Here is a 25,240-nt window from a genome sequence, read left to right on the forward strand (position 1 = left end):
TAGTATTATCATTTAATGTCAATGCCAGTTCTAGGCGTATTCTTGCCTTTATAACTCAGCAGGTTTAAAAAGCCTTTTTAAAATTAAATATGAATGCAGTTTTAGATTAATAAAAGGACAGTCAAGTCAAATAAAACATGTTTTATGGTAATGCTACAACGATACCATTCATAAACATTACTTAGTTATCAACACAATGAGTGAACAATATATTTTTACAACATTAATTAATGTTTGAAAATGTTATTTATTACAAACACCTGATTGTTCATGTTTGTTCACTTAATTCATTGTGCATTAAATAAATAATGGATTAAAACTTTACAAACAACTTTAAAAATGTGTTAGTGTATACTATTGTTTATTTTAGGTCATTTTATCTAATCTTTTTCTAAAGTGTTTATAATACGAATGTACAGTTTCCATACTTGTAACCGTGATAAACACTTAAATATATGTAAATTTAAACTAAGCTTTGGTACCGAAATTGGTACCGAGAACCGTGAATTTTAACTGGTATCGGTACCGAATACTGAAATTTTGGTACCGTGACAACACTAATATATATATATATATATATATATATATATATATATATATATATATATATATATATATATATATAAATCCAGCACATCCATGTAATCAGTTTTTACTTTATAACTACTGATTTAAGTTTTGGTCTTGTACACAATTCATTCATCTAAGCTTTTGGAAAGCATGAAATACTAAATGTACATGGTTTAGCTAATAAAAATGACAAATTAAAATACCCACACATACATAATCTCATATTCTGATATTATCCTTGATATTTTACATTTAAAACTATCCATCCGTCCTGCTCATTGGGGAAGGCTGTGGTAGTGCATAATGTTGTCTGGTTCAACTGGAAGTTCTTCTGCATGTGGAGGGGAGGGGCTTAGTCCTGGGGGGCGGGGCTTGCGGTTTAAACTGCCCAGCTGTTGGGGACAGGAGAGAGGTGGAGTGAGAGTCGAATGAGGAGTTGATGGAGGAGAGGGGACAGGCGTACGGGGGTATCTTCTTCCTGAATGCATATAAGCATCTGGAGAGTGTGCATCGCAAGGTGGAGCCATGTTGGAATAACAAGGTGGGCTGAGGGGATCAGTAGGACTGATATAATTACAAGAAGACACATCTGTTCCCTCAGGGAAATCCTGGAAATAATAATAATAAAAAGTAAAAAAAAAAAATGAAAACAACAAGAACAGCAACAATTAAATTAATAATAATAATAATGTCGTACCGTTTCTTTGAGGACATATAGTCCACCTGGGTTCCGACGGTTATGGTAATTTCTAGCAGGCACGATATCAACTGTAAAGAGAGCATTCAATATTTCATAAAAATATATATTTTTAATAATTAAAAAATAACAAATAATTTCTTTGTATTATACACTGATTTGAAAAAAAAGTGTAAAATGTGCACTAAGTAATATTTTATGTTGCTCTGTTTGATATGAAAGTGGTCTTGGACTGACACCTAGCGTGGATAAAGAATACAGCAAATATTTTATGTAACATTTTAGGATTGAAATATTTACAGTCAGTCGTCATGAATTTTTGTCCAATTACGGAGGTTACAGAGATAAGCAACATATTATTCTGCTGTTATGTGATCTCAAAATTGCTGACCCACTAAAAATATATATATATATTTTTTAATAGGCCACTGATATTACTCTATATATGTGATCAGTGTTGCTAATGTGCTCTAAAACTAATAAAATCATTTTGGTAATTAAAATAAAATAAAATATGAATATTAAATGAAAAACATAAGAAAGAAAAAAATCAGAAATGTTGCCTTGGCAAGAGATCTTGCCTTGGCAATTAAATCTAATTTATTACTTACTTTTTATATATTATTATTACTTTTATATATATATATATATATATATATATAATTCACACACACACACACACACACACACACACACACACACACACACACACACACACACACACACACACACACACACACACACACACACACACACACACACACACACATATATATATATATAATTCTTTTTAAAACAAATAACAATAGCTCGAAACAAAATTACTAAAACTTAAATTAAAACTTAAAGTGAAAACTGAAAATAAAAAAAAATAAAAGCAAATTCAAAATATGATAAACATTTTAATATGATAACATGTTTTAAAAATTTTTACTATTATAATTTAAAAAAAATAATGAGGGAAAAAGTACTGAGTGCACCTTTATAATATTAAAATAAGAGATTTATCTTGAGATTTTTCTGCAACAATTAACAAAATTACCATCATGATTGTCGTTACTCTGCTCTGCTAAATTTTGTCTGCTCTGTCGGGCAAGCTGTTGCCTTTTTCTGTAGAAAGAATAACAATGTATTTTTGTTAACAGCATATCTGACTGTGATAGAAATTTCAAATGCAATATCATATTAAACAGAAAACTAAATGTGTACAAGACGAGTTCTTTCCAATGTAATCAGTTACTTTGGTCTTTGTTTTCATCTGATCTGTGGAACTTTGGCCTCTTAACATTTGAAGCACAAAGGCTTTTCTTACAAGAACAGTACGAGCTGCTGAGATTTATTGTGGCTTGCTTTAGACTTATCAAAGAGAATGGATATAGGGATAATAGAGCTGGTACTTTTTGGAGGGTTTCCAACAGGCGCAAACAGTCACCAAGGTGATGAGTAAGAAAATGCCTCCCATGGAGAGGATGATATACAGAGAACTCCGTCCTGCAAAATTTAAAAGGAGAATACAGGTTGACATAGTACATCCCCCCCACCCACTCGCTCTCTAAAAAAACTAAGTGCTCTGAAACACCAAACTACTCTGTAGACAAGGTCCAAATTAAGGACACCTTAAATGGAAGATTGATTGCACAGGTTGCCAGGAATACCAAGTGCAGGAATGAATGGGGCAACTTGGGGGCTTTTTTAAAGGGTAGACTGTGCAGAGGGAATGCAGGACCCCGCTGAGCTCAGTGTTTTGACAGAAATGTGTGCAAGTGGAGAGTATCAGCTGAGCACCAGTGGAGCAAAACTCCTCGTAAACACTCTCCTTCATCAGCCTTTTTTATAAACACTCACAACTGTAGTAATGTAGTATTTATTTATATTGTTATATATTCAGTTTTTATTTAAATTTAACAAAATGACTAAAGCTAGAATTATTGTTATTGTGATTTTGCCTTTTATTGTAATATTTCAATAAATATGTATTAGATTTATTTCAGTTTTTGAAATTTTAGCACTTAAATGTAAACTTATTTATTTCAGTTAATTGTTAAGGAAACATTTCTATCTATACATTTTCTATTTATACTTTATTTAAGTTCAGCTTTATTTCAATTACTGAAAACTATACTTTTAGTTTTAGTTAACAATATCAACACTGCTTTGCAAGACTTGGAATAGTGCACAAGTCATATGGACCATTTTATTTATTCAATTATTAATTTGGAGTTTTACACTTGTGGTCCCTGTGAACTATTGTTGTATGGAAAACAGCTACAAAACGATTCTCCAAAGTTTTTCCTTTGAGGTCCATAGAACATTTTTGGAACAGGATGAAACGCCTCTATTTATTTGTTTGTCTTTTTAAAAAATATATATAGGCTATTATAATTGTTTTCCTTACTAAGCATTGGCATTTCATTTTCACTGTTCTGATTGCCAGAGTTCTCATCCTTGTTTGTAACTATTTTAAGGAGTTTCACACCTGATCCTTGTTTTATTAATTATCATTCACTGTGCCCCTAGTTTTCCCAGTTCTGTGTTCATCAACGTCAGTTTAGTTGTTGTTTTTTTCTTTTCTGTCCTCATTGAATTCTCTGATATCTTGTTTATTCTTCATCTCTCTCATTTATGGATTACACTACAACGTAATTGTGACACATTTCATGCAGCTCTTCATCTTTCCATGACTTTTTCGATAATCCTTTACAAGTTGTTTGTGTTTTCATCCTGTATGTAACATAGCAAAAATAAAACTTGACATTTCAGGCCATGGTTCATGCATGAAGGTGAAATTGGAGTCTCAACACCTACTGTAGACAGTGAGTTTGACCGTCAGGCTCTTCATACTGCTAATGGGGTTTTCCACCCTGCAGCTGTAGATGTCATCATCTGACATCACAACACGGGAGATGGTCAGGACCTTCTGGTCATGTGACAGGAGCAGACGCGAATCATTGGTCAAAGATTTCCCGCCTTTCAGCCAGCTATAAGTGGGTTTGGTGCCACTATCATGAGTGCAGTTGAGTATGAAGAACTCAGTCAGCTCCAGGACGGATGAGGCCACCATGTGAACAAAAGGCCGGGACACTGGAACTGTGATAGAACAGGACAACATGAATAAGGAAAGTTACTCTTCACATACTGTAGATGAAATGTCCACGGCTGTCTTACCATCCACGGTTAGGTTGACGCATCGCTCCCCAGTGAAGGTATCATCAGTGATGGAGATCTCCACCTCATACACACCCTCATCAGACAGCTGCAGGTGATGCAGGAGCAGGGAGCCGTTCTCGTACAGGAGGATTCGACCGCGGTACTCGGGCCTAAGGTTCCCAATGATTTCCGTACCAATGGATTGGACCACAGTGACTGGTTTGTCTCTCTTCAGCTGCCACTTAATAACGGGCTGGTCAGAGCTGGTGCTGCTGTAGGTCACAGAGAGAAGGGCCGAGCCTCCAAGTGTTCCTCGCACTATAGGAGACGGGCTGCTGATGTTCACCCCACCTATAAACACATCCACAAACAGACACATTACAGTGGAACTAAAGCTTGTTGTCGGAAAAGGTCAGTGTGTGTGTGCTAAATGAACTGTACATTACTGTAAACCCACTCTGAAACAATATTCACTAAAGTAAAGCATGTGACAAGTTGCCCCAGTTTACCCTACATACTGACAAATTACCCTGAATGTACTGTAATAGCTTTGGATGAACATTTCTGATAGATTAATAAATATATGCCTACATTTGATTAAAACCGAGTAGTTCACTTTTTAAAAAAAATGTTTGCTGATAATACTCATCTCCATGTCATCCAAGATGTCCATGTTTTTCTTTCTTCAGTCAAAAAACAAAATAAAGTTTTTGATGAAAACATTCCAGGATTTTTCTCCATATAATGGACTTCAGTGGGAACCAAACGGTTCAAGGTTCAAAAGACATTTTCAGTACAAACTGCAAACTGTTCAAAGGGCTTTAAACGATTCCAGACGATGAATAAGGGTCTTATCAAGCTTTCGTTTGGTTCATTCAACAAACGAAATGAACGAATTGACTCGGAAAAAGATTCGTTCATTTTGATGAATGAGTTCAAACAGGAGAGTCACGAACAAGCATCACAGAACAGAGCAAGGCGACCATTTGAGCTTAGAAAACTTAAACTTTTTTTTTTAAATGAGATAAGATAAGACCCTTATCTTACCTTATCTCATTTAATAAGACCCTTATTCATCGTCCGGAATCGTTTAAAGCCCGTTGAACAGTTTGCACTGAAACTGTCTTTTGGACCTTGAACCGTTTGGTTCCCATTGAAGTCCATTACATGGAGAAAAATGCTGGAATGTTTTCATCAAAAACCTTAATTTCTTTTCGACTGAAGAAAGAATGACATGGACACCTTGGATGACATGGGGGTGAGTATAAATTATCAGCAAAAGTGTTTTTAAAAGTGAACTATTCCTTTAAGTAGAGCCTATGCTTACTTTATTAAATATAAATCATGTATATTATAGAAGTATTTGATGTGTGTGTGTATATATATATATATATATATATTTAAACATTCCATAAAATATTTCTATTATATATTTATAGGATATACATTGAATCAAATTGATCATATATATATATATATATATAAAATACAATTTAAATACAATTATTTCTATATTCATTTATGATATTTATAAACCATCTTATTTTCAGCAGCATTTTTTTTTTTTTTTTTTTTTGCTGAAGCATGAAGTGCAAAAACACATTGCCTGAACTCTCCAATGAGAAACCTGCTGGTAAATTTCGTTGTGCTTATTGCTTCTGTGTGAGTCAACATGTCTTGCCAGCTTTGCCAGGGCAGCGCGAGTCAGCGTGGCATGGCTCAATCGCTGTGGTAACAATTCTCAGTGCTGAGGTCTTGCCAGGATGAGCTAACAAAGGTCTGGATTGTGGGCTCGCTCTCCTCCAATCAGGGGCAGCTGTGCAAGAGACATGCTCTTTTGTGGATGGGGGGATGTAGACAGTGAGGCCCAGTGATTCTGCTAATCAAAGCTCTCTGAGGAAGACTGGGCTTTAGTTAGGACATATTCTTGCCTTCGGCCCCCCTGGCACATCTTTACCTGATAGTCACAAGAAAATGTGATTTCATCAAGCTAATGCCAACTGACTCATACCATTGTGATGATGTGAACTTGCTGTTTGTAACTTTTGCACAAATGCATAATTTAAAATGAATCTAATGCATGGATGGAGATGAAAGATGAAAAAACAGGTCTGTCATGTGATTATTTATTTGCATTTTTGAGCGTTTGTCTAATAATACAATAATTCAAATTGTCTTTTAATGTCCTCACTATTACATTAATACTTATAGGCAATGTTTCTAAAAAACAAAACAAAACACACATTTCAAATTTTATCGAGTGTCCTAATTAAACTTGACTGATCGCTCTATTTGCGATGTGTTTCAACCAGCCACCCACAACAAAACACACACTGAAAAGTGCAACTGACAACAGCGTACACTTTTTTCTTCTCCCTCTTTAGAAAGTTTTCCCTCAACATGAACCGTAGAAAAGTCAGGATGTTGTCTTACCTGCCACGGAAAAGATAAGAAGCCATACGAGAAGAAACAGGGAAGGAACGGCTGTCTTTTTGCATGATGCCTCCCTCTCTGCCTTCATCTTGGGAGCAGCGCTGGGTTTCTCTCCCACACAATCAGCATGATTTGTCCACTCAAGGCACGTCGCTGAGAATGCAGAGTGCTTCCTGCCAGACGGGACACTGGCTGCTCTGAACCCCACTCTCAGGACCCCAGCCTGAACAACAGCTCTATGTGTGATCCTGTGTGTGTGTGTGTGTGTGCTTTGCTCGCTTTATAAGCTTCAATCTCCACAGTGATTATTTTCAGGGCCCCTTTGTGTGTGTGCATTTGTGCATGTGTGTGCTTGTCTCCTCGGTAAAGGCACTAGGACGAGTGTGAGATGGTTGGAGACGTGTGTTTTGTAGTTATATCTGTTATGTGAGCTGTCAAGTATTAGAGCGTGTTTGTTTGACATGATATGATACATCCACAGTGGCATTCAAAAGTAAAATGCAATGACATATTTTGTCAAAATTAAGTTTCCGCAAAGGAGCTGCTAGTGGAGAAGAGCAGCAGAAGATTTTAAAATTTAAATAAAATAAAAAAAAAACCTGTTAAGTCTAAGTCATTGGTAAGTAATTCAGTATAGACGTTTAAGTGGCAGCCATTAAGTCACTCAGTCAAATCAGTCAATATAAAATTTGCTATGGTCTCCAGTCCCCAATTTTAATGAGGGTTCAAGGAGGACTAATTCAAACACTTGACATAGAGTTTACAAAATGAATGAAAGGAGAACTTTTTTGAAGCTGCTATACAACTACTCAAGGACAAGTGCTCAGTTTGAAAAAAACTTACTCCACCAACCCCACCCTAACCAGGCCCTCCCACATAAGCACATTGTAAGCCCCATCTTTGACCCACCAGGCCATAGATGAAAAGAGGACCTACAGGTTGCCAAGGCATCAGTCTTCAGTCAAAAGGCTGAAAGAGTTGGATTGTTTTGTTTAAAACAATTCTTAGACACAGTTTCAAATGTATTTATTTTAATAATTCAATTAAAGCAATAAAATATTATAATATTTTATTATAAGTATATTTTAAAGGGTTAGTTAAGTCAAAAAATTTAAATTCTGTGATTAATAACCCTCATGTCGTTCCAAATGCGTAAGACATTCGTTCATTCTCAAAACATTTTTAATAAAGTCTTAGAGCTTCCTGTCCCTCCATTGACAGCTACGCAACTGCCATTTTCAAGACCCAGAAAGGTAGTAAAGACATCATAAAAGTAAAATCATAAGCATGCTTTGTTTGCACACAAAAACTTAATTTTACCACTTTATTTACCAAATGTTAATCTCCAACGTGCTCTCACACAATCACACATATTTTACATCATTGACAAGGAAAAAGTCACTATTCACGGTGTCTTATAGCTTTCTGCTGCTTATCTTTCAAAGCAGTGACGAAACGCTTTCATTTTCTCAAAGACAAAGAAAGATAGCCAAAGCTCGGTTTAAACCAATTGAAATTTCTACCCACCGTGGGACCATACACAGGCTAGGGAAACTATTAATATTGATGTTAAAAAACCTCAGAAAGTGAAAATTTCAAGTCAGGGTATCTTTAAGCTCGAAATGTGCATTTTCATGTCTATTCAAAAAAAGTGGGGTGACACTTAAGAGGTTAACTCTTCGTTGTAACAATACATTATTTGCACTGCTGAAAAGAAAAAAAATGTGCCAGGAATTGTGGCCTTGCCATCACATGTCTGTCTGGGAGCTGCTGATGTCATGTCTCGCAGAGGTCAGCATCTGCGGTGGTCACAGACCCCACAGACAGAAAGAAATTCACAATGAGTGTAGCAGAAAACACCATGTATCTAGTAAATATGGAAAAAAAATAAAGCCTTAGTATGAATGCTTAAAGTTTTAAAAGGAGCTTGTTAATGCCAATTATGAGCAATAGTGATGCTAAACACGGCTATTGTTTAGCACTCAATGAAAACATTTAAATAACAGATTCCGTTTCTAATAATCTATGCCGACCCAAGACAGCAAGTTGAGAGCTAAAATTGATGATCCAAACTGGGTATTGCCTCCCACGTAGCAAAAAAGGAGCAGATTATGTATGCAAAATGGAAAAGAATGTCAGAACGAAAAAGCTTTTTAAAGGAACATACAGTCTGTTATCCTCAAGGGCTTCCTCTGTTCTTGGTGATCAAAGCTTTGGGACTCTGAGACACAAACACTCACACAAAGCTTGGAATTAGCCTTTGTCCTCTAGAGGATAAAAGTCTTTGCCGGACTCTCTCATCTTGTGAGGAAATCTGTCAAGTGGGAACATCCAAGGTCAATAGTGCAGCGAAAGCATGAAAGATCCCCGCACACGTCTCCGCTGGAGAATATCCTCTTGAAGCTATAGTGCACATGCACTGGACTTCATGAGACATGAGGACATTTAACGAGCAGAGTATTCCCGAGAAACTTTGCATTAACTCGTAAAACTTTTGCAAATTTTAATGAGATATTTGTGGTGCTTTTTGATTCTTGCCAGCTCCTGGACCATATATGCTTTTGTTATATATATATATATATATATATATATATATAACAGCATTAAGCTTTTTCAAAACATCTAAGGGTAAGGGTCAGTAGGCTAAATGGTGACAAAAGTTTTAATTATTACTATATCAATTTTCTTTTATTTTAATCTCAGTTTTAATTTTAATTGTAGTTTCTTTTAGTTTCTTTAGATTAAAATAATTAAATAAGTATATAGGCTATATATATATATATATATATATATATATATATATATATATATATATATATATATATACAGTAGTGTGAAGTTAAACATTTATTTATATTAGTTAAAACATTATTGGGGGCGACTAGAGAAAAAAAAATATATTCCGAACTGATCGTCATAGAAGGTGTTACGGAACGCCACGAAAAGTGTCATCATCGAGATGACGTCATCCGTCGGAAAAAGCCGAACTCAACTCGTGATGAATCTTAAAAAAAAAAAAAAAAAAAACCTCGTGATGAATCTCTAACAGGTGCGCTTGTAATTAGAGCGCATTAACCCAAACAGAGTGTGAACGATTGTCCTGCGTTTTTTTCCAGCTTTTCTCCTTGTGAGGAAAAAAAAAACTTTGACTAGAAATGTTATGAAGTATGAATAAATGAGTAGGTTACAGAAATTGGATGCGCATAAGTGATTAGACAACCCGAGACGCTTCTGGTTGGATGACTGTTTGAAGCTCAATTAACTTATACAGATAAATACCATCTTGTGTGTAAACATTACAAATAACATATTTTGAGACATTTTACTTCGATTATGGTATTGCTGCATTAGAGTGCATACGATAATTCATATATGAAAATGTTGAAAATGTGTATTGTGGTAATGCATATGTCAAATGTTTGTTTGTAAATACTAAAATAGTAATTGTCTTTTTCTTCGGTTATTTGAACAGTTCAAGGAATGAGTGTTTCAAAAATATACATCTAACTGCAAAGAAAGCTCATCTGTTTCAATCTATGAAATCAACAGACTGCAAGTCAAGATTGTAACAACTTACGTTTTATCGAAGAGAAAGTAAAAGCTAGATGTTTCCTGTGTCTGTGGTTGATTAAGCCCCTTTTCAAGTTAGAGGCAGAACTGAAGAGTGTGAAATCCAAGAAGTAACTTGATAGTTAAGAATAACACTGCTATGTGCACATTCTGTTGCTTTTTAAAAATGCATACAGTAGATTAAGCATTCATATGCATTGTAAACTTGAACCACAGGCTCCCTCTACTGGAGATTTTATGTAATGCTACCGTTAAATAAAAAAGAGCCAATTAAGCACAAAAACAGAACAGTTCAAAGAGAGTTGAGATTAAAACAGAATTTTCAGATGTGGAGAGTAGTCTAATCTCAACATCAATCCACTACTGATATGCTATGAGATTCTACAGATGTAGCAGCCAGCCGGTGCTAATGCTAACTCACTGAGCATGTTTCTGTGAGGCAAAACAGTAACTGGCTTTAACAATTTTGCAAATCCACTCTCCTTTTTTGTGTTAAAAAACACCCACACACATTGTCAATTCTAATTTGATCTTTCACAGGCTATAAATACATAATATGTGTGTGTGTTGTGCAGGTTAGCTGAATGTTTTTGCCGGTCTGGCAGCTGTTAGGTCGGCGTTGTCAGCAGCCTGTTGAGGGCAGGAATCATGGGATACACACAGCAGCAGTCTGAAAGAAAACTGTCTTTTGACACTTGTGTTGCCATAGGCAACCTGTAGAAATGCTGTTAGGAGACTGTAAGTCCTGGAGCCAGTGACAGAATTAATACTGGGGAGGTTACATTGGAGCCCCATAAAGCCGAGGCCTGCGCGCGGTGCAGGGAATGTGGGCGACTGAGTTCAAGCACTCACCTGGGGAAGAAGAAAAGTTGAGCCACACAAAGAAATGACAATTATGGCAGGTCTTTGTTACTGTGCGGATGACATCGTGTCCAGTTACTCATCCTGCTTATCCAAGTTTAGAAATGTTAAAAGTCAGTATAGCCTACGAAAACTGATTGCAACTTGAATTTGAGGAAATCAACTTCATATAAAGTTAGGCCGCAGACAACATCAAATGTTGTCAAAAGTCATTAAAAGTCTCTGTAAAATATTAAAGGGGAGGGTACCTATTATGCAAAATTCACTTTTATGGTGTTTGAATGTGTGTCTGCAGTGTGTGTACACACCACCATATAATAGAAAAAATAGTACACAGTCCACCATGTTTATCTCCTCAGAGCATTTAACAGCAGCATTTAAGAAAGAAATGTATTCTTATTAAAGCTACTAAAGTTGTTCAATCCAGAGCAGTGAGCGATTTTTATTTATTTATTTTTATTCCTTTTGTTGTTTGATTTATATTAACAGCATATCAGAATGTAGCCTGTATATTACGGCATGCCAGAACTGATAGAACACACTGTAACTCAATACTACGAGTCAGAAATCAATATGAACTGAGGAGGTCGTTTGACACAGGGGATTTGGTGACATGTTAACGTCATTTTAAATCCATTTAAAACATAAGTTAGCTCATTCGCATTTAAAGATACATGCACAAAAACAGCATGTTTTCCCTTCTCACTCAAAAATGTACATGGTACTTACAACATGGTATAATAAATAATCTGTATTTTGAGCTGAAACCTGACACTTTGTGGGGAGACTTATATCAGCTTATCTTGTAAAAAGGGGGTAACAAGTCCCCTTTCATCCATTTAAAGCAGGATTTATGAAGTCACTCCAGTATGAGAAGCCATATGAGAAGAAACAGTGAAGGAACAGCTGTCATTAACAGCTGTTAAACATCCAGAATGTGATTCACTGTGTGTGATAAGCTGAGACACAAATGAAAAAAAAGTGCTGTATATGTTTAATTATGAAGCGAAGTACACAGTCTAATTTGCAACTCTTTATGCAATGAGTAATTATTGTCATGGGGAAATATATTCACTTTTTATGTTCTCAAACCTCTTATTCTTAAAGGAATTTGATGAAGCCATTCAAGCTTCAAAAATAAAAGCACATTCACATTCTGTATCTTTGTATGTATTTTTAAAAAGTGGGGTGCCCCCCCCCCCCCCAAAAGCAACAGAATGTTCACATAGCAGAAACAAAATAAAACCCCTTGTTGTTGATTGAAAAAAAACTAAACGGAAATCTATAAATATCAGATAAAAGGCAATCTTACATTTAAAGTTGCCTTCTAAACAAACTGAAACACAATCTGAAATAAGAATAATAAAAATAACAGACCAAAAAATATAAGATTATTCACTGAAAACACACGCACACACACTAATAATGATTCTTCAAAACCAAAGAAATGCTCAATTAGTGAGAGAAAACACTGACCAAATTGCATATTCACTGATTCTGATTCGATCTGAAATGGATTCATTATTATTATTAAACTTTTTTTAACTGGAACTTTTTGTATTATTGTCTTAATAAAATAATGCTTGTATATTGTATATTATAAATATTTTTGCAACTAAACTTTCTATCGAGATGACCTTTAGTCGCGAGTATAATCCCAACTGTAGCACGATCTCACATATCTTACTGTTTACTTATTATATTTAACAAACAATATTTCTTTGATAGTGCTTTCGTGGTAGCTTTGCTATGTGCACATGTATCAGAAAATAATAATCCTATTATAGCTATAAGTCTAAATGTTGATTTGATTGGGCATGTGACAATCTGACCTTGATAAATGACTGTCCAGGTCTCATTAGCCCAGCCTTCCAGCTGTGAGCCCTCCAGCGAGATGCTCCAGCAGGACTAATGAGACTGATGCATAGGTTAATATTTCAATTTCTGCTGCTTATATATATAACTGCCTGTTTGTTATAAGACTCTTCAAAAGACTAATGATCAACCCCTGTCTACAAATCAATGCATGCAACACACATTTCTGAGCTTTTATTCGCTTTTCAACTGATACAGAGCTTGATGCTGATGTCAACATGCAAGGTGAACTTAGCTATCACTCATTAAGCGGTTAACTCAATTTCTATACTTCTAATGATATGCACTACCTTAAAGAAAGAATAAATTATTTTACAAATTAAAGTAAATTGAAATAAATCAGTCGATCTAGCCATGCCATATGCTGCGTTGGAAGCTCTGATTTTAACATATTACAGGGTGCAAACCAAACAAACAGTCAATACAGTTATAAACAACTGATAACATTCCATTTCATGACAATAAACAGATTTCATAGTGGTAGTGGCTACATGGTCAAATCAAGGCATTCATAAACATACTACCACAGAAAAGGAATATCAAGTAACAAAAAAAAAGACAAAACTCAATCATGATGCATTATTTTAAGTTTACCTGACTGTCTGACTGAAGAAGCCTGTGTTAAATACTCGTACAAATATCAGACATCCAGTATACGGATGCCTTTTGTGGGATGCAAAAATCATGCTGGAGCAGAAATTCATCCAGACTGGATAAGAAGCAGAAAATAGAAAGAGTTCACAGACATATCCAGCCTAATTTCACTACTTTTGTCAACACACACACACAAAACAAACAACAACAAAAAAATCCCTGGAGAAAGCATCCAATAAGTCATCCACCTTCAGAATGGTCTTCATTGCTCTGGACCAGATGTTGCATCTGTCTCTACTCCGTCTGTTCCCCCTGCTTGCAAAACACACTTTTATTAGGTTTACAGTACTTGAATATTTCAGTTTGTCAACAAACAGCTGTCTAATTAACTATGAATTAACAGGGAGATGATGTAACATCACTTTTTTGGTAGGTTTTCATTACAAATATGTAAAAAAATAAGTACACTCATAAATATAAAGGTCCCAAAAGAGGGGTTTACGGAGTGATGTCATAGAAAAACCATTTTCGCTTCCTCAAAGAACATTTCAAGGAACAGATTTTAAAAGATGTTGGATAAAAACCTTTAAATCCTTACTTGTCTGGTATATACTACTTTGTATTTTGAGCTCTTCTTGTGTTGTTATTGCCTCTTCACGATGACTTGTTTGATTTAGTCCTCAGATGTCAGTCGCTTTGGTTAAAAGCGTCAGCTATATGACTAAATGTAAATGTTTGTCTTGTTTTAAGCAAAGTTTTAACATCTTAAGTCATTTTGCTTCTCAAGTAAATGTATCTTGATTTAAGAATGTTTAGATATCTGTACTGGAAAACAGAAAATATTTTGTTGCCGTGCTTGATAGCTTGGCATTCATCACAAAATATTTGTGACAAAGCTTTACTTATTGATTCATTTTGCCAGAATATGAGCTGATCTTAGCCGGTCTTTTTGTCGGAGTAAAACAGAGCACAGCCTCATTTCAGCGATGCAGATGCACCTGAGGATATAAATAACACTATCATACATAAAATGCTTAGCAACCGAGAACTGGGTTGATGTTGCTCGGGAAAGGCCTAAATTCGGCACAGAGGTGGGTTAGAGTGGAGCGACACAGCTGAAGGAGAGATATTTGGGCCCGACTGGAGTTTGGAAGGACACCTTCATTCTCATTGCTTGCCCCAATTTTTACATCAAATGACCAGATTCGCTTGGTTCCTCGTCAAAGGATGACGCAGATGAAGGTGGTTCAGATGGAAGCTGTGGTGTGAGAACATTAACTGTCTTTCCATCAGCGCTGGCCTATTTGTTGCTTCAAATTAGAATCTCAACACACCTCTGGGGATCAACCAATCGAGAACCATTTGCATACATACTGAGCGGAGGGAAACTGTTTGTGCAGAACAAAACACATTACCCGAAAGGAAATTGAAAGGGGGAAAAATCTGTGCAAGGCTTTAATATTGAATCCTGGAATTGTGGAGGCCTAAGCCACCCACAGAAGAAATTAAATTTGAAAGATCTCTGTCTCAAGAAACTGAAATAATAGAGAATACAGAGTGACTCTGAAAGTTGGTGAAGCGGCTACAATCTTAACAATCAGGGAAAATGATAGATGTGCTCATTAATAATTACTTGATTGAGAAAATTAATATCTAAAGCACTCAGAGGGTAATTAAAAAGCACACTTGTGCATGTCTTATGTTTAATCAGTATAAAGATATGACTCATTGAACATAACTGATGGATTTTTCATTTTGTTCCATTTTTTATTTGATTTTATTTCATTATTTTTTTCAGTATTTTCATGTTTTTTATTCTAAATTTTTGGTACACATTATAGCAAAAGGGTGAATCAACATACTCTTGAACTCTCATTAAAGTTCAAAGCTCCAATTGTTTACTTCAGATCTCAAAGCCAAATTCTGCAAGGATCTGTGAGGGTTTTTAAGTGTCTTGCCAAGCTGAGTTAGATCAAGATAGCTGGCGACCTCTGCACAATGTGGGATGGTGTTGAGTCATGGCTCTTTGACGGTCAGGGACAGTGACTGACCTGAGTCCCCTTGGCTGCCGTTGAGGGCCTCACCACTGCTGCTCACCTCCTCATTGGGCTTTTCCCCAGGTTTCATCTTCTTCCGAGTCATATGACCACGGAAGCCGGCCTGGATTTTGGCGGCCGCTTTATTGGCCTCTGGGTCATCCAATGGGATGTCCATGATGTCCTCTTCCTCTTGTGGCTGGCTGCATTCCTCCTACCAGGGATGAACAATAATTTCAGCAGGGGTGTATTGCATATTGATTTAGCTCTTTCTTAAAATGATTCAGAATCTACTGAGATCTTATATACCCTAGTGGGTTTAGCATGATGGATCTCTTGACCATTTAAGCCCCCTTGCAATGAATCACTATCCATCAAACTTTTTTAGGACCAGGTTCTCCCGCACATATAATCACCAAATGAATGATCAGGTTGGATTATCAAAATAACCTTTCTGTGACAAGAAACATATTTTTCATAATAAGAAGAACATTTTTACAATCTGAAGAATGCTTTTCCACTATAAAGCACCTTTTGTGAAACGGGAAGAGGGTCCATACATTTTTGTTATTCAGAAAGTTGTTCATGGAACCATACAGATGCCAACAAAGAACCTTTAATTTTAAGACTGTGAGAAACCTATTACCTGTACCAAATGAAAATAAAATGAGCAGAAATGTAATAAAACCAAACCACCTTGATGCAAGGACCAACAGTGACCAGCTTCCTGTGCTCTGTGAAGCATGTAATCACACATCATTAAAGAGTGTATGGTGGGATGTGATGTTATTTGTCTCTTTATGTCTTTCTGAAGCTGTGAAACCACATGCTTTCTCCCACAACAACCAACATCGCATATGTAAAATGGCTCAGCAGAGGCTGGTTGGCAGTCTTTAAACAGCTTGTGTGAAGAAGATGAGCAGGAGTTCATTGTAAAACCCTGTCCACCCACTTTTGAACTAAGAATCAGCCTCTTTTCATATTAACCAAGCATTTTGCCAAAATGCTTATATGGCCACAGGCAGAGGCGTTCCACAATCCCCTATAAATAAGCATCTGTTCATATTACTGTTATCTCAGAGACTATGCTTACCTCCAATGAAACTCCACAGTCACAAGCCTTTCCAATGTCTATACCAGTCCATTTAAATTATATGATGAAAGATTTGTCATATGCATAAACAGCAAGCAGAAATTATGGAAGTCTCAGCACATGAGCTCACAAATTTGTTAATTGTTGACACCAATCCATGCACAATAACTACATTCATTTTGTTTTTCTACTATTATAATAATGACACTTTATAATGCCACTTTCTGGCTAAACAAACTTTGCATGCTTAAACAGGATTAATAAAGTTTTGTGACAATTGGCCAGTAATGGCTGCAGAAAGTTGTTTGGCAGCTGATCATTTTGAAATATGCAAATGTAGTCACGACCAAACATGGCATTCAGAACAAGAAAAATGATACATTTAGCCTACTAAAATCCATAAAAAATGACTTACTCCATTATGAGATTATAGCCACACCCTACGTCCTATACTAGCTTAGGCAACCATGATAATTGAAAGTTCAACATAGTTTTGATTAATCTTGGTGATACCGACTACTTCAAAAATGACTACTTGGCATTGTTATTTTATTTACAATAGCAAATCCAATATACCTATAGGCTTTAGCGCCACCATAATTATAACAACACAGAGAAAAATGTGGGATCTTTTGAAGTCTAATAGCTAAAGCATAAAATTGAATAGAGCTTAGACGGTTAAAAAGTGTGAAATGATAATGAGCACAAAATATGCACATAAATCCACAATACCGTTCATAAATTTACTGGACATGAAAATTACCGCCATTGAATACTACAGTTCCAAAACAAACACGTATCTTCAGAATAAGTTTAACATTACTATTTCATAAAAATCTAACTCATTCATCAAACTGGTTCAGTTTTTTTTTAAAAGGATGCTTAATATTTATTAAATACTTTTCACATACAAAAAAGACAAAAGTTGTCAGTAGGCTAACGTTACTTACGACATGACAATCCATGACGCGCAATTACAAACGCTGATAAACGTGTTTTCGTCTCGTGCAAGTGCAACAGCGCGTAAACCTCCTCACAGGGCAAAATACCTTGGACGAATACTCATCTCCTCCAACTATCCTTATAATTCAGAGTCTTTTAGGGTGGGAGGAGAGAGAGAGAGAGAGAGAGAGAGAGAGAGAGAGAGAGAGAGAGAGAGAGAGAGAGAGAGAGAGAACGCGCGCGAGCATCATCATTTTGACACCACTGACAGTTCGGTCTTTACTCTTTGCATATGTTTTCTTTAATGTTGACGTTTACATCGCCATTATTCTCACTTTCCTAACACCTGCTACCAAAAGAGATACATCAGAGATTCGTGGTTTAGCCTTGCAGTGTAGAAAAATAAGATAGAAAAGGGACCCACCATGGTCTAAACTCTAAATCAATTATATTACATTATTTCTATTATGCACAGTCCGAAATATTGCTGATCGAGGGCTAACATCATAAACTAAGAAAATACTAGAAGCAGCCCTCCACATCTCAGTCAGTCCCACACAGTCCGTGCCTCCTCCACCCTGTGGCAATATAGACAAATAGACAGTAAATCCATTGCCCTTTATTTCTCTAGAACAGTGCTCCATCTCCTGCCTCCTACCCTACCAAGATTAAAGAGAGAACATGCAGCTCTGTGCTGTAATGATATCACTTCTCTTTTCTTGGCAACTGTTGGACGTGTAAGCCTGGGAGCATATGGTTCACAGAGCACGGAAGTGTTAAAACAGAGTTTCCTAGAAGAAGATGAGGTGACTTTTCAGTCGTGCCAGAGATTGATGATAGCCATGAATATTGTTCCTGAAAATAGAACCTACATGATTCCCTTGCCCATTCTACAGCATATAAAGTCATTGGACAAGAGTTGATATAGGTCAGGTTAGATGACCTACATTGGAGTGAGAGGAAAAAAGCTGCGTGTCTTTAACCCCTACAGAACTAAAACACTGCACTTCGGACCAAGGATTGAAAAGTGAAGCAGCTAATTGGGAGCATTTGGTATTATGTTTCTTTGGAAACATATCACACAACTTCAAAATCTAGATCAGTTTCTCCCTCAGATAAATGGTTGGTAAAATGTTTCCATGGAAACACCACCAAATCTGTCTCGTTCAAACCCGCTTAAAAAAGCTTATGGATTATGTTCTGACCTTTTGGTAAAAGATCTAAACTTCTTTTTGAACATCTCTTTTATGAAATGTTGCAAACATTTCTTTAAGCTTATGCATAATGTTTTATGATGTAAGATGTATGCATAGTTTGAGCTTTTTTTTTTGACTCTTGTTGTCTTGTGCTCACCAGCTGGACTATTTCAGGACATCTTCAATCACTGTTCTCCAGAGAGGAACAGAGCCATGCTGTTGATCAGACATGTCCTTGAAGATTTTATTTTTACTTATTAACTTGGGACAATAAAAGGAGCAGTCTGCATCCAAGTTAAGGATGACGTAGGACTGTTTGATTGTGGCAAAAATCATAATCATGATTATAATTAGTTCACCAAAAAATTTAATTTATCCCATACTTTATTCACTCTCAAGCCATCCTATGTGTATATGACTTTCTTCATTCAGTCAAACACAATCTGAGTTATATTATAGCATTGTAAGGACATTGAATAGTGTATTCATCCATCCATCATAAAAGTAATCCAGAAATCCAAAAGCAATCCAAGCCTTTGCCAAAAGCCAGTGATTATTAAAGGGGTGATGAACTGAGAAATCAAATTTTCCTTGAGCTTTTGACATCCAAGAGGTCATCATATTATAAGAATATCCTGTAAGTTTCAGAACTGAAAACGTCCTTGTTAGTCCAATAAAAGCTTTTATTGACACCAGGCTCAGCAAATGACTCGTTTTTCAAAGTGGGGAACTATGACGATAAAGAGGATAAAACCCCACCTCCGAAGAAGAAGATCAACGCCTACTTCAACACGGCTGGTTTAGCCCCGCCCCGTCCACCGATTCGCGCATTACACGCATAGCTAAATGACATAGGCCTACCTCGTGATGACAAACCAGATCGAGCTACCGAGCACAAAATATTGTGCAGTGTCTGGTGGTGGAAGAAGACAGTTGCTGCATATGCTTCCTCTGGATTCCAATAGGAAATTAGCATGCACTACTTTTAGTGCCGTTCCAGCTGATGAGGGTAAAACATTGTCCATCTGTTCGCTTCATTTCACTGCGGATTGTTTAAACAAGACTGAATTTGCAGACTGATTAAGATTAAAGAACGGTGCTGTGCCGTCTATATTATATATTAGAGGCCTCTATACGCCTCTATATTAGAGGTGTTAGTGAGGCCAGCAGGGGGTGCTCACCCTGTGGTCTGTGTGGGTCCTAACGCCCCAGTATAGTAATGGGGACACTATACTGTCAAAAGAGCACCGTCCTTCGGATGAGACGTTAAACCGAGGTCCTGACTCTCTGTGGTCATTAAAAATCCCAGGATGTCTTTCGAAAGAGTAGGGGTGTAACCCCGGCATCCTGGCCAAATTTGCCCAGTGGCCTCTGTCCATCATGGCCTCCTAATCATCCCCATATATACCAATTGGCTTCATCACTGTCTCCTCTCCACCAGTAAGCTGGTGTGTGGTGAGCGTTCTGGCGCACTATGGCAGCCGTCGCATCATCCAGGTGGATGCTGCACACTGGTGGTGGTTGAGGAGATTCCCCCCTCTATGTGAAGCGCTTTGAGTGTCCAGAAAGGCGCTATATAAATGTGATGAATTATTATTATTATTATTATTATATTGGATCTGACAGGAATGGTGCAACACACGGACTCTGGGTCGAACATGTATAGACCTTATTCAGAGCAGCGCCATGACAGGTATGAAAGTGAGGCTGTGAGGGATAGACTTACCGTGTTTCCAATGGCATCCGCTGTAAAAAGCTGAATAAAGCAGCTAGATTACTTACAATTTTCCACAGCTTACATTTTTTTGAAAGATATTTTTCCAGTGTTTCATGAGCAGAACAATCCGAAAACACATTAAATAACAGTACAGCCCATTGAAGAGATGCAAGTCTATCCCTCACAGCCTCGCTTTCATTCTCATTAAAAATCAAAGATGGCGCTGCCGTGAATAAGGCGTATGGGTGAATCATTCCGGTTGCCATTTTACAACATTGAAAGTTTTCAGAACAATTTCCCCCACGTGCACAGATGAGGTGAGTTGAAACTCATTATAATATGCAAAACTGTTCTCCACTCACAGCAGTGGGCGTTCAATTCCAACTCTTCAGTGTGAGACGCCCAAAAAAAACGAACGTTTTTGAGCTGGCTCAAAGTTGGATACAAAATAGCCTATTACTTATTAATTTTGATGTTTTCGAATGCAAAAACCAAGCGAACGTCATAAATTGACCTCAGACAACAATATAATAAAATAAAGCACACAGCTGTAAAGCAATGGAATATGGCACAATAGTTGTTGTATCTCTCAGATGTTTTACTCCAAAACACGTCATTCAAAATAAAATTTCATTATTCGGCCAGCCTTAAGATGAGGCTTCTATCACAACATGAAACAAATTATGCAATCCATATTTTTTTCATACAAATACCATACTTTTTGTTTATCAAATGGGAAGGGAGTGAAGGTACCTTTGGTTCACTGCTGTCAGGATACTCCTGGTTCTCACTTTCAAGTGTTGATTCCTGGCTTTTATCTCTTTGCTCCTCCAACTGATCTGCATCATTATCAGTGTGTTCTTGTAAATCTGTAGGATGTTCTTCCCCGATTACCTCTGTTTCTCTCTCTAAATGCCTGGGCTCAGCTTCTTCAGCATTCTTTGGTTCAGTATCATGGGTTCCATCATCCTCCTCATCCTCAGTTTTCACCATATTTTGCTGAGGTATGTCTGGATCCATCTCTTCATCATCACAGCCATCACTGTCAAGATCACTCCCGTCATTTACATTCTCTGTGTTTAGATCTTTCTCAGAAGCTTCCATTACATCAGTGTTTAAAATTTCATTGCTTATCATATCCTCTGTTACTTCTGATTCACTGTTGTTTAGTTGGGAAACTGGCTTTGGGGTTTCTAAAAGGTCTTCCTCAATTGCATCAATATATTTAGATGTACTCAGTTCATCATTGCTGTACTCAGCTTCATGCTCACCAGTACGAGTAGGAACGTGATGGTCAACTTCATCTAGAACATCTCTGACTTCACTTTTACTGTCATTTGTTTCATCAGTGTAGTCAATATATGCGTCTTTCATGTCCATCAGTGATTTACTATTGATATCAGATGTGGAATCCGCAACATCTTCTACTAAGTCATTGGTGCTGCTGTACTCATGATTGGTCTCTTCCTGATCTTCATTGTCTGGTAAGTCATCCTTTTCTTCAATATGTTCCTCTGATTCCTGGCCTGCTTCAACTGCACTTTTTTCCCAATCTTTTTCAATTGAACTTTTTTCTGAATCCTCTACATAAACCTGCTCATTGCTCTTTTTCTCAGAGTCAGTGTCTTCTAATAAAGTATCAAACATTTCTGCGACTCCCTGTTCAGCATCTTCAATATGGCCACCATCATCATCACCATCAGACATTTCATTTGGTGGTTTGCCTTGCTCAATATGTGAAGGGGTTTCAATAAAATATTCATCTTGTGATTCCGACTGTTTTCCATTCGGAGGCGATGGATTTGGGCTTCCCAAATCTCTGTTGGTCTCAGTAGATTCAGATGGGTGGTTTATCTCTTCAGCACATACATCAACATTTGCTAGACCACCAATTTCTACAGCTTCTTTTACGACCTCTTCATCTTTCAGTACCTCTGATGTTTGTTCTGGAATCCCGCTGGGGTCCTTCAGCTCTTGAGCACATATATCAACATCTGCTGTTCCAACATAGGGAATTTCTGCAGGAGGTCTGTGGTCCCTCTCACTGGATTCCTCATCGAGCTTCTTTTCTAACTCATATTTTTGATTTACTTCAGTGTCCACTGAATTATTAGTGTTGAGGTCTTTTAATGCAGAATGTTGGGTTTCGTTGTTTCCAAAAGTTTCAGAACGGCCAGTGTTGTTTCTGAAAATTGACATGTAAGGTATACGACAGTGATTAATAATACAAATAATTAAAAGCACAAACAAGTAGAACAGGAGTAATAAATTAATCCTTATGTACAACCCAGATGCATATCTGTGCTCTGACACTACAATCAATCGTCCGAAAGCCGCCCTCGGCTTGATCAAATGATCGAAGCTCTGCCTCAGAGATGGAGAGCCAACCGCAGAGCTTCATCCTGCTATAATGTTTTAAACCTGCTGCACTGCAAGAATGTACAACCCGAATAAAGGAAATCATACCAAAACTACAAGTTTTATTGTCTAAATTTTCATCTAAACTCTCACTCGGTGTTCACTTCAGTCTGTCTTCATTTCGATTCTTCTCTCATCGGGAAAACTGTAAGGGAGAGTGAAAGAGTGAAATCACATTTTCTCATCCACACACCTTGTATTTATTTTAGGCAAAATGGAGTTTCCTTGTATTGATGTGCCCTGTTTTGAAAAGAACAACACATGCATGTTATATAAAGGAATAACTGTGAAATAATCTAAAGGTTTAGAGTTTTGTCTTATTTTTTAGATACCTTAAACGAGTGATTATTGTAGAACCTATCTTCCATCTTTGCACCCCATTCTGCTGGATCTAGGCCACTTTCTGGAACAAAACACACTATGTTCAAGCTTGAATTGACTATATAGATTTAATACAAACAAAATTATTTCTGCCTTCGGACAAAGACATATTGTATGACTAACTCATCCTGTATATGAGTAACTCACATATCATCAAACACTATTAAACATCAGGATCAGAAGAAACCAGCTCAGTCACCTTCTCTGGCTTTAAGAAGCTCTGTGAAGTAGAGAGCAGCATAGGTAGGGATGTCCTCAGGCTGGTCTCTCAACACTTCTCTGGCAAGACCCTCCAATAAATTCCCAAAACCTTTAGGGATCCGCAGGTTTGTGTTGGAAAAGGGAACAGACATCTTATACAGCACCTCAAGACAAGTCTGATGAAAAATAAAATAAAAAAAATAGGGAAAAGATACATTCATTAACAATTAATGGTATTGCAATAGTACACAAAATAATTTAATACACATGTTTAGTTTAATCTCATTAAGATGTTTGTTTTACTGCATAACATACACTTATTGGCACTGCTGTTGTCTCTCAAGATGAAAGACAAGCAGGCGTTTTTTTATCAGTAAAATGAACGATATATTCTAACAATAAGTTCTGTCAATCCCACATTTTCTTGTTTGGTTAAATCGGTAGTTGCATTAATTATATATTTAATAATGTTGCAAGGTGGACTGGCGTGATGTATCTTAACTTACCGGTTAAAACGACCTGAATAATGTTGTCAACCGTTGCTATGCAACCAGGATATGGTTCCCAACTACCGAAAGCGGAGAGGGTCAAAACGATTCAGAGTCAGAGTCAAGTAACCTAGTGCCAGTATTTAAATCTATGTTAAAAATGTCAAAATATTAGTAGCCTACCAATATATTTATTTAAACACGCAATGAATAAAATACAGCAACAACAACTTTAAAAAACCAAAGAAAATGTATTTATTTATTGTCAAACATTAAACAAAACATTAAAACCATTTCAGTAGAATTTAAGAATCGAATTTTGCTGGTATTCGGTAGCATTAATTTAGCTATGGATAACACTTGATTTTACAATTATTCAGGATTAGCCTACCTGAGAAACATTTTCCCTCACATTAGCTATTGTCTCATCTTTCTCTTGCTCGATTCGTGAATCGCAATCAATTAAATGTTGTTCTAAAGTTAAAATCGATTCACAAGTCAGTCTGAATCATTCAAACGGTTCCCAACACATCTCCGTTGGAAGCAGTTTCTTACAAAGAACAAAAACAAAGGTTGAAGTTGATATTTCCCTACAATCAATTAAAACCAAAACTGTATTCTTTCGGTCATCGATGAAGTCCATGGAATTCAACACCTGGCTGCGCTTGCAGCAACGAATTATGCAGGTAAAGACATTTTCCAACAGTATCAAAACAGCTAACAGTAGCTAGTCTATAATTAAATATGACAATATTTTTGACCATATAAACACCTTTCATTGTCCTAACTCCGCTGAATGGGTAGTGTGTGAACGAATTTCAAAGGCGTTTCTAAGTTTTCTAACCTTTCCTTCACCAGTAGTAGTAGGCCAGTTCCCTGCAAAAAGGTAGGGTAAGATGTTTTGGGGCACGTTCTCCCTGGAATTCACAAAAAGGATTTTAATTTAAGATGGGTTTGAACTTTTTTGTAGCTACTATTTAAAAAAAAAAAAAAAACACATTTTGTGTAATTGAATTTAAAC

At 36.7% G+C, this 25,240-nt stretch overlaps 2 protein-coding genes across 3 annotated transcripts; both read right to left on the reverse strand.

Annotated features, from left to right (window-relative positions):
* Positions 1-636: 636 nt before the first annotated feature.
* Positions 637-7,097, reverse strand: hepacama (hepatic and glial cell adhesion molecule a). Its single transcript, XM_039671274.2, has 7 exons — positions 6,848-7,097; positions 4,433-4,765; positions 4,073-4,354; positions 2,665-2,758; positions 2,310-2,377; positions 1,268-1,338; positions 637-1,178 (listed from the first exon to the last, which is right to left on the reverse strand). Exons 1-7 carry the CDS (start codon positions 6,933-6,935, stop codon positions 846-848), a joined length of 1,269 nt encoding a protein of 422 aa, XP_039527208.2. The 5' UTR covers positions 6,936-7,097; the 3' UTR covers positions 637-845.
* Positions 7,098-13,312: 6,215 nt separating this feature from the next.
* Positions 13,313-24,283, reverse strand: nrgnb (neurogranin (protein kinase C substrate, RC3) b). 2 transcript variants are annotated; one of them, XM_039671294.2, is made up of 7 exons: positions 24,238-24,283; positions 23,730-23,907; positions 23,482-23,552; positions 23,343-23,389; positions 21,485-22,916; positions 15,799-15,997; positions 13,313-14,059 (listed from the first exon to the last, which is right to left on the reverse strand). In XM_039671294.2, the coding sequence occupies exons 2-7, from the start codon at positions 23,881-23,883 to the stop codon at positions 14,010-14,012; spliced, it is 1,953 nt and encodes a 650-aa protein (XP_039527228.2). In that variant the 5' UTR covers positions 23,884-23,907; positions 24,238-24,283; the 3' UTR covers positions 13,313-14,009. The 2 variants fall into 2 exon arrangements, with proteins under 2 accessions (XP_039527228.2, XP_088977384.1); XM_089121258.1 differs by lacking the exons at positions 21,485-22,916; positions 23,343-23,389; positions 23,482-23,552; positions 23,730-23,907; positions 24,238-24,283 and adding an exon at positions 17,827-17,964.
* Between the last annotated feature and the right edge of the window lie 957 nt (positions 24,284-25,240).

Source organism: Pimephales promelas, chromosome 16, assembly GCF_988280905.1.
Source record: "Pimephales promelas chromosome 16, fPimPro1.hap1.1, whole genome shotgun sequence".
Classification (NCBI taxonomy): domain Eukaryota; kingdom Metazoa; phylum Chordata; class Actinopteri; order Cypriniformes; family Leuciscidae; genus Pimephales; species Pimephales promelas.

Excerpts from the sequence above, each read along its gene's own strand:
- hepacama (XM_039671274.2), bottom strand. The coding sequence starts at position 6,935 with ATGAAGGCAGAGAGGGAGGCATCATGCAAAAAGACAGCCGTTCCTTCC. Across the intron at positions 4,766-6,847 it reads TCTTATCTTTTCCGTGGCAG|GTGGGGTGAACATCAGCAGC; the intron begins GTAAGACAACAT and ends ATGTGTTTATAG. Across the intron at positions 1,339-2,309 it reads GAGTAACGACAATCATGATG|TTGATATCGTGCCTGCTAGA; the intron begins GTAATTTTGTTA and ends CTCTCTTTACAG.
- nrgnb (XM_039671294.2), bottom strand. The coding sequence starts at position 23,883 with ATGTCTGTTCCCTTTTCCAACACAAACCTGCGGATCCCTAAAGGTTTT. Across the intron at positions 23,390-23,481 it reads ACAATAATCACTCGTTTAAG|GGCACATCAATACAAGGAAA; the intron begins GTATCTAAAAAA and ends TTTTCAAAACAG. Across the intron at positions 14,060-15,798 it reads CGGCAGCCAAGGGGACTCAG|GGGGAACAGACGGAGTAGAG; the intron begins GTCAGTCACTGT and ends TTTTGCAAGCAG.